At 35.5% G+C, this 17,889-nt stretch overlaps 1 protein-coding gene across 5 annotated transcripts in view; it reads left to right on the forward strand.

Moving 5' to 3' along the window:
* The first annotated feature begins 826 nt into the window (after positions 1-826).
* LOC142979187 (NAD kinase-like) overlaps positions 827-17,889 on the forward strand; it is a 54,874-nt gene continuing 37,811 nt past the window's right edge. For 2 of the 5 annotated variants that reach the window (XM_076123979.1, XM_076123980.1), the window contains exon 1: positions 13,838-14,517. In XM_076123979.1, the coding sequence (XP_075980094.1) occupies positions 14,324-14,517 (194 nt within the window). In that variant the 5' untranslated portion in view covers positions 13,838-14,323. Of the gene's footprint in view, positions 1,086-6,438; positions 6,571-7,077; positions 7,364-13,837; positions 14,518-17,889 lie in introns of those variants that run through there. The other 3 variants (XM_076123983.1, XM_076123982.1, XM_076123981.1) reach the window with 3 other exon arrangements.

Genomic DNA, 17,889 nt, shown 5'->3' on the forward strand with positions numbered 1-17,889 from the left:
GAGATGATTTCGTAATCTTATATAATATCTATTTAATGGTTCAACATTTAATAGACCTTGGACATGACTTTGATAAAGTATTCATATTATTATAATGACGAAATTACTGCAAACTCGTCAAAACGTTGGAAAAACAAGTTTTTTCTTGCAATTCAGTCACGGATTGGGTATAATTATGTGGAAATACCAAAATATCTCAATTATATTAGTAAAAATAAACAAGAGTAAAATGCAGATAATTGCTCAAATATTTTTTACTTAAAGAATATTGGGAAGAAAAACAAGAAAGAATTACAAATGTCTGTTTTGGTGATAAGTGGTTAAGTTACAGGTTCAAATTCGATTTTTGGTTCTTGTCCGACCTGATTTTTAAGGCGAACAGTTAAATAAATGGTTTATGCAAATCAAAATCAGTCATTTAAAATAAATTTACTTAATCAAAAAATAAATTTTAAGATAAAATATTGTATGCCTTAAACAGGCTGATTGATACAAGAACGTATTATGTATTATAACACCTGTACCTATACTCAGTCAATACAATAAAGATTTACTTTACTTTACTTTACTTTACTTTAATCATTTTCCCTAACAAAGAGGGGGAAAAATAATAACGAATCTATCTATGGCATTTAATCGAATCAACTACCATTTAGTTACACAAAGTTGTTACCGGTTTCATTGCAACATTATCACGTAACTTATTGCAACGTTAATAGATAACATGATTGATAGTTTTCCTCACTCCATTCATGTCTCGATAATGCATTATCTGTTCCCATTGATCAAAGCGATCTGAAGCAAGTGAGAGGCTTTATACGACCGTGGCTTATTTCATTGACAGATGTTGTGCCCGCAATGGCGACCCCCGAGCGAAAAATATCGCGACGTATTGTCATACTAATGGTTTAGACGCGCAAAGACGTACACGCAGTCAGCCTACTCAGTGCTCTATTTAAAAAAAAATATTCTCGTATAGAACGACGAAGTGGATTATGTGTTTATCTGTGGTTTTATAAATAAAATAAGTGCATTCGAGTGATTTTGATTAATGTTCATTGTTTGTTGTGATTTGTTTTACGAAGGTAGGTAAATTTAAAATTTATTACTGTTTTTTTTAAGGTTTTGTGTAGTTTTCTTAGTAAAAAGTTAATATTTAAGTTTGGAGATGGTTTAGATAACTGGTCTCCTTTACGAATCGAAGTGTTCCATTTACGAAATCTGGAAATCAAAGCTACAATGTTTTTTTTTTCCAGGTACAAGTTAGACGTTCAATTAAACTATCTTTTTAACTATTTTTTTGATATAATACTCGATTAAAGATCAAGAAAAACACTTTATATTGTATGATTAGATAAAGTTTTGAGTTATCCGCTAATTGTGTCCATATCCAGTTTGAGATCGAGTTTAATAACTTGAATAATAAGTTAGTTATCGAGATACCTGTCATATACAACTGTTGGTACATTTATTTACTCGGCACACACCTTGTTCTTAAATACAGTTTTATTATGAGTTTGTAACGGTCATGTGGGTTTTTAAGTCGTTTTCTTCGCTTTAGGCTTATTATAATGGGATTTGCATTTCATGTATAAAAAGATACGATGTTTAATGAAATAAAATTGGCGAGACGTAGACGCAAAGATAAAAGGACAAACAAAATTATACCAGAAAAATATTGGCAAATATTTTCACACAGTTTTTATATTTTTTATGATCTTGGTCACTGGCAACGATATTCAATACAGACATCAAAATATACTTATTTTAAAGTAAAAGATAGACCCACGGGTTTTATTTTCTTAATAAACACGCATTGTCAACTTCGAAGCGATAACATCACAATTCTCATATTGATTACCTCATTAAAAACTACTTATATCCGCGATCACCATAGATGTTTTTAATAATTATAATAACAAAGAAAAATCTTATCCACGCAAAGTTAAACAATCATGTAATACATAATGTATAAGGCTGTATTTACTTAAGATGATTTCATCAACGTAAGTGTGGGTAAACAATGCGAAAAGCCAATGAATGGCCGGTCGTAAAGTGTGAAAACGTCTTAGTATAGTGATTGGGTAGTGTTAGTAATAAATGCTTACTCACGACTAACGTACTTTTGTCAATAAATCTACTTACAACTGACTATATTAGGGGGATAAGTAAGTACAATAAGCGCAGCTATTTTTTCTGCTCGCTGTCTAACTGTAAATTAAATAGGCAGTCCAAATATAATCCAGAGTGTAAAAGTTTAAAAAAAAAAACTCCGATGGTTAGGCTCCTGCTTTTAATTTATTTAAGGGAGGGTAGCTGAGAAATCTTTATCCATACTAATATTATAAATGCGAAAGTAACTCTGTCTGTCTGTCTGCTACTCAATCACGCCTAAACTACTGAACCAATTTGCATGAAATTCGGTATGGAGATATTTTGATACCCGAGAAAGGACATAGGCTATATATCATCACGCTACAACCAAAAGTAGCAGAGTACCAGTAAAAAATGTTACAAAAACGGGGAAAAATTTCACCCATTCTCTGTTATTGGACGCAAGCGAAGTTGCGCGGGTCAGCTAGTGGTTATATATGCCCGAAAACTTAATCTCTCTGCAGACATGTGTACGAGAGACATCAACTACCGAACATCAGTTTACGTTGACAATTTTCCACTTAGACATAGATTTATTGATAAATTACTATGGCCCCAACCCGCACTTGGCCAGCGTGGTGGACTCAAGGCCTTACCCCTCTCCGTATGGGAGGAGACCCTTGCCCCGCAGTTATGAGTTGAAAGAATAAAAAACTATGGCATATTAAAAGATTCAGTCAAAACATCAAACTTTTCCATTCAAGATAAACTGTTGTTGGAAAAATCAAGCCTAGATAATAATATAGTGTGTACAATAATCGATGTATTATGCTCAAACATCGTATAATCGCTATGATCCATAAACTCACATGACACGATCGTAACTCGTAATTGTCACGACACGAGCACGACACGCTCACCTTGGCCCGCAACAGGATCCCAATACTGACTGCCTCGAATTCGGCTGTAACTTCGATTATCTTACTCACTGTGCTGTGCTAATTTGATAAACGAATAGACAGTCTTATGACTTTAAAGTAAGGACTGGTACTACTGGTAGTTTCAAACCATTTATTTTTAATAATTTTAAAGTTGCGTCATACTAACTTGAAACACTAGATATACCACTCTATAGTTCAACAATTCAGTAGAAAGCCTTGTATAAGACAGGACTTTCTTTCTTTCTTTTAAAAAGACAACTCCCGCAATAAGAATTGCTCTTGTGTCGCGGGAACACAAGAGCTGAGAGTGACAGTCGGCTTTTAAACAAAACTCAGTACAAAACTAAAAATTTAAGACATTAGTGACCCGCAGGCTTATTATGCGGCTAACGTGGACTGGTATATACATTGTCAATTATAATCTTGATTAATCGTGTATGCCAACGCTACTTAGTTGTCGGACTATAGTGTTAGGGTTAAAACAACCAATCCCTCTTTAGTTGTTGTCAAAATTACTACGACAATAATTTTGTCTAATAAAAATTTTAACGTCATTTTTTGCGAGACACTTCTTCATGAAATAAGCCTCTCGGCACCCAGTTTTTGTGGCTAAGCGAAATCTATTTACAGTAAGAAATACATATATAGGGCCCTTTTATTCACAGAATTACTTCATCGTTGGATAGATTTGGAAAGTGTAACCATCCCTTTAAAACAAACTCATTACAACTTGTTATGAAGCATCAGTCTGTCTCTACGTTCCATAAAAGGACGATCGGCTTCTATAAAGAACTCGTAAAAGGCACGACTACATGAGCGTTCTCATGTCACTCAAGTTTTTGTACCATAATAGTAAACGACCATTAACATAAATAACCACCTGTTCTTTCAAAATGCTGTTAATATGATGCGACTACAACATTTTTATAACTCTGCGTAACTACCTGTTCAGCAAAAGCCTTACCTTTCTCCGGCACGAAAATATTATTTTCATTTATATTAACATAGCATATGCCAGTCCACTCTCCTTCTTCGTGATATAGGTAATCTACGGCCTAGCGAAAATTCACCAAAATCTGTTTGGCCGTTTTTTGTCAAAGAAAGACAGACAAATACATAAACTTTTACTTATAAAATATTATTAAGGAAAATGCTGGATAGTTTTCCATCAAATATCTCATGCCCTCCATCTCTGAAAGTGTCAAAAATATTCATATTTTTCGATTATCCACTTCATTCTTAACTCACCTTTAAGTTAATCTATCTAAGGTTCAAATTCTAATGGCAAGTCAACTTGTTCCAGTTTTAACTTTCAGTGCAATGACGTAGGTCAGGCTCTCCATTCATCGGCTTTCTAAGTTATACAATACGTATTGTGAAGATATCCGATATGGATCAATGACTGTTACGTACACTATTGTGCAAATATCTGGATTTTTCCTCATTTATTTTTGTTGTATTTGATATTTTCTACTTTAGAAAAAAAAACTAAAGGAGACCAAAGACTTATTTTGCAGCGCTTAGGCCATCAAGATTTCCTAATCCGGCAATGACTAGGATTCAACAGAAAAAATCATGATTTGAAATGCAAAATATATCATCAAACTGACCAACTAATCCGGACTTAAGACAACCGATAATAATCGTTCCCAATACTTAATACTAAGTTTAAAATCCAAGAGATACTGACAAATTGACAACCACCTCTTCTTGCCAGTAAAATATTACAAAAATTTCACTGACTTATGCATGTAATAGTAACATCCCTTAAAATATGTATTGTATTAGCTTTTTTAAGCGCTTTACGGCAAACGATTAAGCAAATCGTTGGTATAGCCGTATATAAATCAAGCAGTGAAAGCCTGCGTCATAGGAAAGGTCAACAAAGGCTTAGTACTTGTGGAATACTGCCAAGAACATAAAGTGTACTAGAAAATACGGCATATACCTATTCAGTTTTTTGCTTGTTTGATAACTATGGTATTCAAGTATATAAATATAAGTAAATAATTTTTTCTCCTATAATCAGGTAGTACAAAACTTCACCATTTAACTTAGTATTTTATTATTTGGCATGCGATGGGATAGAAAATAATCTTGTAGGTTCAGTCTTCTTTGGCAAGGTCAAAAATATTTCAAAATTGGATAATATTACGTAAATTTCAAAATGCTACAAAAACGTGGGATCCTTTGTTTGGTTATAATATTCGCGCAAGTATGACGTCAATCGAATAAAAAAGGCCTAATGATAATATAATATAATAATCCTATGACTTTGTTTTGGACAGATTGCCGAATAATATAAATCCGAACAATGGATCAGATTTTAGTTAAATATTCATATTCCATGGGTTAAAACAGGGCTGTTAAATACTTACCTCCTAACTCCTATACACTTTGGCAACTGTACAATGTCTATTCATGTTATTTATCTTATTCTCCAGTGAATAAAAGATTGGCACCTATTTATTGAATATCCAATCTCGGAAAGAAAGGGCGCGCTATAGTTGCATGAAGTAAATAATGTAATATTTGTTCGGGTTATTTTCATTACGTTTATTATGTTCTGGATAGTACAGTACATAATATATTAAAACACTGACGAAATAAAGCAGCTTAATCTATAGTGCGACAACTTTGACTCATTCATAAACAACGTGTCTATCTATGGCATAATATAACACAAACCCACCAGTTATCTGTTTAACAGTAAAGCCGTAAAAGCCTAGAATATTGCACATTCGTACTTTGCTTTGATGTGGTCATAACGCCTAAGTAATCCCACTCCCGTCCATGTGAGCAGTCATATTGATTTGTAGACCGTCTTAACTCTTGTTGTATAGCTTTGCGTGTCAGTAGTGTTCTTCTTCTTATCGTATGGTCAGTGGTCAACCTAGTGTCAAAGTTGTTCAAGCCGCCCGAAGGCCTTTGACATGGCTTAACGACTGTTACCTTAGTAGATAACAGCCGGGACCGACTTTTTACGTGCCCTCCGAAGCACGGAGACGCCCAGTTCAAATACCACTATGCGGTCACCCATCTATGGAATGACCGCGCCAACGGTTGCTTAACCCACAGATCGTTTACCGACCGATGAGCACAACTGGCTATGGGCGCCTCACTCGAGTAGTGTTGACAACTCGCAGTATAATTTAATTAGGACCTCTGTTATGGTTCCAATTAGAAGTTACATTTACAGATACTTAGTTACATTTTTAAGTTTGTAATAGGCCTGTGTAGGTAAGAATGACGGGCGATAAAGATATTTAAAAATGTCACGTTTACTTACATGCTCAGCACAGTTTCTTATTTGAATCATTTTTGAATTTAAACAAAAATGGGGCTTATGTCAAAGAATGTTACAAACACTAAAAATGCGGATAAATCTATTCTTTTTTTTCAGAATGAACGAGCAAGATTTAGCCGTGGCGCGGGCGTTGGCGGCCGAGTCCAAGGAGAGTTCACCGGGAGGATCGCCGGGTCCTTTACGGAAGACTGTCCTCACAAACCTTGCCGACAAACTTAACACTTTTAGGTAAGTGTTTATACAATTAGTAATTGTTCAAATCATTATAATGAACATAGTCCAACTAGTAGATATTTCCTGTTGGTGTTCAAGTGATTCAAGTGTTAAGTAAACATGACTGTTTACATGTTTGCTTACTTTAACAAAATAAAAAAAAATACCTTAGTTGGAAAATATACATATATTTTTTAATATTTAGGTATACCTGAGATATTTTGCCTTTCCGTCCCATCGTCTTCCATGATAAAGTTAGGATATTCTGTTTGATGTGTTTCTTTGAAACTAGATGGCGTTAAAGACAGCACCACAAAGCTAATCAATAATCTTTGCTACTCAGATGAATTTCTATTTTATTTATTGACATTAGGTGTTCTTAGGTGTTTCTTAGTTTGGTAGATATTTACCTAAATCAATTTCTTAACTCTCTAAAGTCTCAACTGTGCTTGCCATTACAATAAATTGTTTTTGCTAATGACGTTTCGCGTCTGTCAAATCTGTCAAACAAACGTAAAATGTCATCATAACAATATTCTACGGGTGGAACATAACCTGCAAAATAATCGTTCTAAATACAAATACTTGTATTATTTGTTGTTGTTGAGTGGTAAAATGACTTAAAATAATAATTATTGTTGTAAAACTATCGAATGTGGTTGCGTGCTATGAACAACGGTGACAGTACTTGTGACGAACGTAAGGAGAGTGTTATGAAAATGGATAAAGATAAACCCTGGCCGAAATTGAAGTCTCGTCCTACTACAAGTGTTAAGTCGGAAGCTGAAGCCGCCGAGGAGGAAGAAAGGTTCGTACAGAACAGATAAAACATTCACTTGTTGTAATATTTGCGTTATTCCACTTCAAAATGCAACCAGTATACGCGTCTCAATTCCGACATTATTTGGTATCAATGCATTTATTAGGCACCTAATCCAGGTTTTATGCATTTATTATAGCTAAATTCATTTATTACGTGTCTTAAATCTGCATAGATGTGTAAAAAAGTGCTAAGTAATTCTACAGTAATCGCCAACAACATACCTAGTAAAAAGCAATATTTTGTCTCTGCTGCTCATTGTATTGTAATGCAAATGCACTAGATGCTATTATTTACAAAGTACCGTGACTGATAGGTTAGAGGTGATTTGTGACTAAATTTCACTGTTGCATCAAACAATACGCGCGACTTTTCTTTTTGCGTTCATCGATTGCTATACAAATACGTAAGTACTTTAGTATCTATCTACAAAACTTGAAACTTTCCTATCGAAATAGGGAAGTATTTTTACTATACTGTGGAATCCACGATCTTCGTAACATACCTACCTACCCATTTATGCGCGAATGTGAACGCGGGTCTCCTCCCGAAACGAGAGATAAGCTTCTTGAGTCATTCGTAATATAGAAATCCTACGGAATCATAGTGTATTCAGCCTTTTACCACTTTCGTAAAGCTTACATTACACCATACTAATGTCTAATTTGCTATTATTGACATCGTATAACCCGGCCTATGTGTCCAATTAATGGATGGATGGACGGACGACCCTTCTGCCGACGATTCGGTTTCTACAAGTCCAACATGATTATTTTGAAAAAACAATTGCCGACTACAAGTCATCAACAAGACGTGATAACGGGTCAGCGACTTTCTTATGTAGACATTAACCTTCCGTTTATAATAATAAATGAAGAAATATAGAATAAATAATAAGCTCTGTTCTATACCCCTTCGATTGTAACTCCCATAAAACGGGTCATCGGAATCCCTGGCGCGGCGTCCATTCATGCGAAACTGGGGTGGACGTCTATCGACGATGCATTTGCATTGAGCATGCACCGCAGTATATAACACCATGACTCGAACACCTGTTTTAGTAATTAAAACATAGTATTGTTGCTATGACGATTACTTAAAACCCCGATTGGATCGATAAAAGGCTTTAAAAATCGTCAATCTCTGACTTAAACAGTAGCTGATATCTTTACAAATAAGGTTTCTTCCTATAGGAAAAACCATCTGTAAAACTACGACCTAATAATTGTCTCTTTTTTGGAATGAAACTAACTTCATCCTTATAATATTTCGTATCAATTTCCAAGAAAATATTGACGCCTATTATAATCCTTATCATCAAATATTACAACAACACAACATTCGCATTTAGCTACAAGAATTTTATCAGGCGTTAACACATACTGTATCGTATCGCCATTACACATTATGAATTCGACGTGTTCATCCAAACAAAGTGGTTGACCATTGTTGTATTGAAGTTGTGAATACCTACTGAGTCACTCCACAGAAGGATTTCTGATTCAAATTACCGCTAAACCAAGTTGGAACCGATTCAACGTCGCACGTGCGAATTTAAAATGTTTAATGACTCAATGCAATATATGTTATAACAGCTCGTATTAATTATTGTACTGAGTACTTATAAGAACAAACCTTTTATTTATCCTTCGTTTCTTTGTAAAAAAAAGGACCAAAACAGAAGGAAATCCAAATTAATCCTCTTACAAGATGTTTCGTACAAAAAATCTTTTAAGTCTGTAGGTACTTTTTAAGAAAGAAATTTTTCATTACTACATTTACAATACATTTTGTACTTACCTCTTGATAAATAACTGCAAGTTGCAACAAGCAAAACAGTTGCAGCTCGGTAATCTCACGAATTTATTCAGTTGATAACTTAATATGAATATAGTATTGTAGTAGTATAATATTGGAGGAGCACTAAGAGAGTATTCTTGAGAATTCCCCCCGAAAGGGTTGAAATTTCACGCGGGCAAAGCCGCTACCCGAAAACAAGTAACTTATAAGCCAGTAGTAAAACAAACCCCGTGACATAAAAACATAAAAATTCTCCACACGATCGTATCGCAGACATGACATATAATTCGCACGAAATTGATTGGTATCACGGAGTCCACTGGCCCACAATAAAACGCCCACTGGGTCCTATGACATGGTTTCGGTTACAAGCTAGTGTTTCAAGTTTCCAAGCCTGACTCACGTCTGGAATGTCACGGTTTTGGGACAATGACTCTCTGACCTACTGTCAAATTAGCCTCATAAGTTATGCTGTATATAAGGTAGGTACAATTTGGAATTTTTCGCCGCGCCTTAATGGAATCGCCGGGTGTAATGGATAATTTTATAGCGTGCTACATTTCAGTTGTGATTAATTGGTCGGCTTCGAGAGTGTTGTTAGGTTTTCTCTAACTAGAACTGCTTGATATCAATTGACTTGCTCCTATTATCTAGGCATCTAGATTACCTAGTTATAAGAGGTTTATGTCTCTGGTTTCTGCTGTACTAGTTAAACATAAGATCGTCATATACTCAACAAGCGATCGGCCCCTGTTTAGGTCAGGTTGCACCGGATTAACACTAAGAAGTAATACACTAAAACCGTCAATATCTGTTCAATACATTTAGAGTATATCGCGAACAGACTGATACACAGATACAGCGAGGGGACAACATTTTATAATATATTGTGATAATGATTAAACGACTATATCAATCACAATTTATTTCTTTATTAATGGGACTACTTTAGGTTCTAAATGTCACACTTCTCTAAAGACTCACTTTGTGACTGAATAAATTCAATATTTTTTAAATGAAGACATAATTTTGTACATCTGGCATTGAACTTCTGCATTTTACAATTTAAGCGCCACTTAATAATTCCAATCGATGCAAATTATATGAATTTTCATTAGATTTTTTAAACTTGCGAAATATTGATTTTTAAAGTAAGCAATTTAAATTACAAATATTTAATACATTTTTCATAAGTACGAATAAATTTATTCTCAGGAAGGTTACACGCGTTGAATAAATAAATATTTCCTTTTTTATTGAACATTTGAAGTAATAAATCGTTCGTTGATTATTTGGTCACCGACAGTCCAACATGACTGCTTTGCACCTATCAGTATTTTTAACAACCCCCCTAATCTTCGACTATTACATGGTCAACAGATCCAGAGTCAATACCCTTCAAATAATTGGTTCAATGGTAAATTTTGACCCCAATTTCCTTACTTTGTCACTTAAAATTGCCATAAACTTATTTGCCAATTCACGATAGATATTTTGCCACAATTGCCTACCTACATAGTATTCTCGTCGCGTCCTGCCTCTGATAACTGGCGATAGACCGTCCTCAATAACAAAATTAGATTCTAGTGTCGTATCGCCGATGATTTGATGACCCGTAATTGATGTACAGCTCTATTTGTGGACCCGACATTTTGTTACATCCTCTTTCTATTTATCTTGGTAACTCTTGTACATTCATTTATAAACAAAAAACTTTTGTCACTGTCGAAAAAGATATGTTCTTTTGTAAACATCTTATATCACTTATGTAGAAAACGACCAATAAGGAGATCCCTGGTACCTCTTTCAGAGGAAGTGTTTTTGGGCCTTTAGCAGAAAAAATCTTATAAAAACTTGGAGTTTGCTTCGCAGCTATACGACTTCAAGACTTGATTGAAATTCAAAAGGATAGTGAAAAAAATATGGGCCATCTGCTTATCCCCTCGTATTTAGTAAAACTAAAATACTGACTTCTGTTTGAATAAAGCCAGCATAGGTACATTCGTTGTGTCACGTAAGACAGTAGGTATTTTGGCGTTATCTACAATTATTTATGTTTTGGTCACCAAGATAACGGTGCGACAATGATATTCATTTTTTTTAAGATAACTGACACTTAAAATAGAATACACATCACCTTCTAGTACTCACGAAGATACGATGAACTTTAAGCTATAATTAGTAGTTGCGTTTGGGGCGAGACCCCGAGAAAATACTGACTTAAATCCATACATACATAATATCACGCCTTTTCCCATAGTGGTAGATAGAGACTAAAGAACGCAACTTGGTACGATCCTCACAAACTTCCCTTGCCTCATTCACATACATTTTTTTTCTTGACTTAAATCCGGTACCCGAGATTTAGCGAAATTCTTTATTATTTTATACTCATAGCTAAGTACTACTTGACAGTTATTTAAATATGTCATGATTGGTTGTCTAACCTGTTACGTGAACAATTAATTAATAAACATATCATACTCCTAAAACATGTTTGTAATAACAATAATACAGACAGACAAAAAAGGCATGATTAGAATCACAAAAAACCAAGATCTCCAAAACACAATGCAAATGCACTTTAAAATGCAGACTTATTTTATCTTTGAACTCTTAAGAGACAACGGTATCGGTAAATCAGGAACATGTTAAAGGAACAAAGAAGAAATTACAATGAAAAAGTTCGAAACCCCAAAATGGCAGCGGCCATACATGAGTAAGTTTGCCGTCAAGTCTGCATCGAATTTTAGGCAGCTTACAATAAATTTAGTTTCATATGGCTTCCAGTGATATGACAAGCAGGCTTGTCCAGTAAAATTGCCAGTATATGACTACTAGTAAACACGAGGGGCTGGATTGTCCAGTAATTATTAACTTCGTATAGCTGTTAGCCAGTACCAAGTACATTTGTCCATTAAACTTGACGGTAAACGGCTTCCAGTATGCATGACAGATAGAGTTGTTCAGTATTCGCGATGTGTCCTCTACGCCCGACACTGTTTCAGGTCTTCTGTCAACTTGACAATCAAAATTAATCGTGTGTTGCCAGCGTAACAAACAGAAAATATTCTCACCGGTAAACTCGTTTGTCGTTTGCCAGCGTTAAAAAATGCATAATAAGCATAAAATATTTACATAGTTAAATGACATGTCCAATGATATTCAGTCTGTTCATATGCAATTGTATTGTGAACACATTTATTATATTTAATGAAATGTAAAAGCATTATTCATGTTCGTTATTATGTGAGTAAAGAAATATGACATGTCTGACTTTTTTGTATCGCGTGGTATTGAGAAAATATTAACCTTTGTTATGAAAACTTTCTGAAGAATATTTGCGTAACTTGTGATATTTTTTTTCTGTTACTTATTATTTATATTTTAAATTCCTTTTGAGTGATGTCGCAAAATTAAGCTTTGACATACCATCATTGCAATTTCGGCGAAAATGAATTGAGAAGTTTTCAATTAGTGTTCAGAGAACGTTGCGTGCAAAACTCTTATTAAGTAATTAATTAGCAGACACTTTCATTAAGTACATATTTAGCAAGATAGCATGATAAACGGACATCTGTTATAGGACTTTATATTTGCCATCTATATTATGATTGAACATGCTTTATTCCCGAGAGTGTTAAAACGCAAACCTTAATTATTTATTAGTTTATGTTTGTTTTCTTTCACGTAGTTCAAAAACACTCCTACTTATGCTATATTGATGAAACCAATTTCTTGCCTCAATCATTTTGTAGCCTTATTTGCGCGATTTTATTAAAGAAAATATAAAAACTACCATTATTTTATTACCGCCCATAACATTTTCAAACAGAAAAGGCGAGAAAACCTAACTCTTCATTACCTAAAGCGAATAAAGAAAATTCTTACAAAAGTACGCAATGAAATGTGAAATTATGCTTTGTACTTCGTTTGTCAACAAAAACACACAACGTTTGGATGAGAAGTGATCAAGTGCACGCAATGCGACGCGGCCACTGTGACGCGACAAATGGACGACAGTTCCGCTACCAGGGATAGTTCCTTTGTAGTTCGTACACATGTAATAAGATACTAAAGAAACAAACAATGAATGAACAAACAAGCCGTAATTGTGGGAAAACAAATTGGATATTCAAAGGGGATGAATATTTTCTGCACGCTATCTCATTATCTTTACTGCGTGTCTTAGTTTCTTTTCGTCGGCTCCTTTAATCTTTATTTCTGAAAGTGTGTCACGTAACTTTCTTGGTACAAGTGCTTTTACTACCTAATTTCCTTAATGGAGACTCTCAATGCTATATTTTAACCTAAAGAAAGAAACTTGACATATTTTCGAGAATCTAGGACAGTAGAACATTTGCCAGGTTCGTATTTCGAATCCTACACAAACTCTTAAGGACATCACGAGCACTGTGTATGAGTACACATGTGTTATCTTCAGTGTGGAATTGCTAAAATAAACAAACTCAAAAATGTAGATTAATGGATCATCTGTTATTTTCTTCATGAATGTTACAACAAGTCGTGTCGTGATGCCCTCCTTGGACCCGTCAGTGTCAATCTTTACGATAACGGAGTCCAGACACCTTTTGTTTGCAATTTTGAACATTCGACGTTGTCGTGGTGTTGGCGATCGTTGGCGGGAGGGTTCGCAGCCCAACAGTCCGTCAGTCGGCCACTCCACGCCGCCTCGCCGCCACGCGCGCTCTCAACCACACCCGACATTCGCTCGCGCCTCACAGACGTGCGAACCGCGCAGCGCGATTACAACCGCGCTACATTTCCGTATACTTACTTCAATAATTCATAATTAGCGACTCTCCGGTAGCCTTGCATTATTCAACGATCCAGTTCAACAGGCTTCACGTGTCCGAAATTTTGCAATACGATTTCGCGCGCCGATTCACCACAGAAGAAGGTTACCGCACCAAAACATCATCGATTGCAACATTTTGCACAACTTTTGGAAATTAAGTTATAAATTGCAACAAATTTTGAGTGGCATTCCGGTAACTTACGTACTCACGTTAGCCGGATTGATCGTCGTAAATTGCGGTTGCAACAGTGCAGACTCCAAGGTTGCTTGTGAGAAAACTTTTGAACAGTATTATTTGTTTAGTGATGTGTTAAACCTAACGTGGAACAATGCTGTCAATGGAATCGTTGTGGTGCAGCTCTGAGAGCGAGCTGACGACGCTGAAGTGCAAAAGTGCTCCGGATAGACCGGAGTACCGGCTGACGAGACGCAAGCCTTCGAAGAGCTTGATACCGCAGGCGCTGCTGCACGCACCCGAGCCGCAGCCCCGCTCGCACAGGCGACGAAGGTCTGGTACTTGGCCGTAAGTGTATGCTTCACAAACACCGGCATTTTCTATTACCACTGTTTTGCTTCTAGCACCTTATTTTTAGCCTTAATCAGTTGTTTGTCAAACAATTTATCATTGTTTTATGTGTTGATATTGACCCCAAAAGTATGTTTAATATTTATGATTATAATATTCACATGGACAAAGTTGATTGCATCTTATATAATTGTCGATCACACTGGTTGTTGGGCTCCAGTAGTCGGTAACCTGAAGCAAGTAAATGACCCAATTAGCTCAGGTGTCGTGTCACATGTAATAGGCGGTGTGATTGAAATGATTCACTGTTTTATGGCGAAACCGTGTACACGACAATTTTATGCTTATTCCTTTATTACTACAGTCACGTGTTCATATAATTACTATATTGTTTTTATTGCCCTTATTTCGTCACATTTGCATTGCGCTTTGTTGCACAATAAATAGTGCTATCCTACAATTTTATTTATATAGAAAAACATCTCTAGCAATTTCTTTGATAGATAAATCGCTCTCAGAAAACAGCATTCATTGTTTATGTTTACTTTGCCAGAAAACGGCAAATTAAACGGTTAGCAAACTAGTGGAGAGATAACATTTAGAGAAACATAAACAAAGACTGAGATAGCATCCAAAACATCGTTGCTTATTCAGTCGTGTGTATAATTTCTTAGCAATTATAATAGTACCGAATGCCGTTAGCGTTCTAGACTGAGCCATGATTGGACCAACCCAGATATACCTGTTTAACATGTCTTTCAAATAGCATGTGCAACCTTAATGTCATACGTACTAACAAAGATATTAACCAATTCTGGATTTTAAAGACCTTTCTCTTTGTATATCAAGTTTCCATAGATCGGCTGCGTTTGTAGTTCTATGGTTTCACTCGGTACCTTATGACTTTACATCCGTGCCGACCCAGATATCTGTTGATGCGTCGCGGCTTCAACCTTCGGTAACTTGGTCACTATATTCCGTGCACTGTTTTAGAACTATTATTTGCAAATGAAAAGGTACTAAACATAGACATTATTATTCGTTGTTTTATGCTCTGTCTGCAATTGGAATACCTATGTTAAACATTAATGGTAATGCTAGACTTTGCTGGGAATGTTTAGTGCGATTGTTTAGAAAAAACCTGGCCTTTCTAAGCTCATCAAACCGAGACGCAGTGTTGACTGGCTGTTCTAACATGCATTTAAAGGGGAAGCTCCGAACAATAGCCGTGAGTAATTGCATAGCTAAAGAAACAAGGCGCGCGCTTCTGTTCCGAATGCTAATCTACATTTTTTATACACGGTGTATTATGACGTCACTGTTTATAAAAAAGGGATTTTATCATTTATCTCAATTTCCTATGAAGGTTGAATTTACTATGAATAAGGTTATAGATTGGTAGAAAGTCGATCCTGTTTGAAACAAGCTTTTCCGTTCAGTTATTCAATGGGACAAGTACATTAGTCTAACCATTTCTATAGTATTCCCATTAGAAATACACAGTTATGCGATGTGTCATAATCATTAGCGACTCAAAGAATTTTAATGGTATTTTGCGAATAACATTACTTCGTTGAATCAAGTTTTCATTTGCATAATTAAGATGGTCGATATGCGTTTCGCTTCATCGCTTTTGTGTATCTTCGAATCGAATGGAATAGAATTGTTTCAAGCACTTTCGCTGCATGTTTTATGCGCCCATTCGAAACTGTGAATGCATTCCGAACCAAACCGCAGCAGCGTATACATTTATCTAGTAAAGCATCTAAATTGGTTGTACGATTTTCCGGTTCAAAGGAAAAGGAACTTTCTATCATTAAAAAAAAAATTGTTGTACTAAAATTCAGGAAATCCTACTAATTTGCGAAGTATAGAGCGTCTCTTGAGCAATACTTGCTTTCCTGTGGCATGCCTAGTATTCATGCCATGCACTACTCATCCACTGTGCAACAAGACTCTCGTAATCGCAATTTAACCCACTATTATTGTATTACGTAAGTTCGTATATTCTATAACTTATATGAGCGATATACATAATATGTGCAGAATGGCAGGAAATGAGACCTGTTATGGTGTTCGTAAAAGATCGCTATCAGACAACTCGTGTCAGTCTATAAATGCTAATGAAGATGCTCTTGAGTCTTGACATGCGGTAGCTTAATGAACTCTATCTTAAACTAACAGCTGCCCGCGACTTCGCCTGCGTGGACTTGCCTTCCCGTTCTCACAACATTTTTTAATGCTGCTCCATTCCCATTAGTCAAAGCGTAATGTTATATAGCCTATAATTGGCTATAACTTCTCTCCTATCTCTCAATAATTATTCAACTCAAAAAGATATCTGGATTCGAACTAGTGGTTCTTGAGATTGGCGCGTTTCAACAAACAGACTCTTACTATACGAATCATTACTTCGCAAGATATGATATCTTCGGATACCTGTTCCTATTCCTGTTATTAATATTAACTGCAAAGAAAAAATACTGATTTCATGTTCAGATGTATATTGTCGATTCGAAGGCGGAACAAATATTTGTGCGATCTCCAAACTCGATGCGGGATTCTAAAAACAAGGTCCAATATTAGTTCTTTTTTTTTTTAAATCCCTCTGCATGTCCTACTGCTGAGCAAAGGCTTCTCTTTCCTTCCAAATCAGTTTGCCCTACGCCATACCTCGTCAATGATTACCATAAATCTATATTATGGTCTTCAAATATAAATACGAAGATTAAAACTTTAGAATGTTACTGTAAAGTATATATTTTTGTCATGTTCTATCGAGTGTGATTCTTCATCTCAAAGTCTGAATCATCCATCACTGTCCAAGCATCCATATGTTTTTATAAGTTTTACATCCAGGCACCTGCGTCAAAATGCTGTATCAAGGACACTGTTTATCATCTTTTTACACCGTGCCTACTTATCTTTGAATACAGACATCTGTTCTAGAAACTGTTGTTTTTATTTACTTTTATCACTCGGTGCATGTGTGATCTGTAATCAGCATCATGAAGCCTTAATCTATCTCTTTATCACTTTTATACGAGTTGCATGTATATTATACGGGACTCAACGCGAATTTACCTTTTCTGTAATGATTTTGAGTTTCAAGTTTGATACGTTGGCAGTTGGCACTCCAACATGTTTGAGAATGCACGTTAGGTTAGGTTAAAAAACTGCATTTATACGCCTTTTGTTGATAGAAGGATCCGCTTCTAGACAGCTACAACCCTTAGTTAACACTTTCAGAAAAAAATCTAGAGTTTTCCAAGTCTCCCCTTTTAGATCTAAACATTGATTCGTTCCCATCAGATTAATGTTGTACTAACTAATCTTAATATATTTCCACGTACTGCCAACATGCAGTTA

Source organism: Anticarsia gemmatalis, chromosome 16, assembly GCF_050436995.1.
Source record: "Anticarsia gemmatalis isolate Benzon Research Colony breed Stoneville strain chromosome 16, ilAntGemm2 primary, whole genome shotgun sequence".
Classification (NCBI taxonomy): domain Eukaryota; kingdom Metazoa; phylum Arthropoda; class Insecta; order Lepidoptera; family Erebidae; genus Anticarsia; species Anticarsia gemmatalis.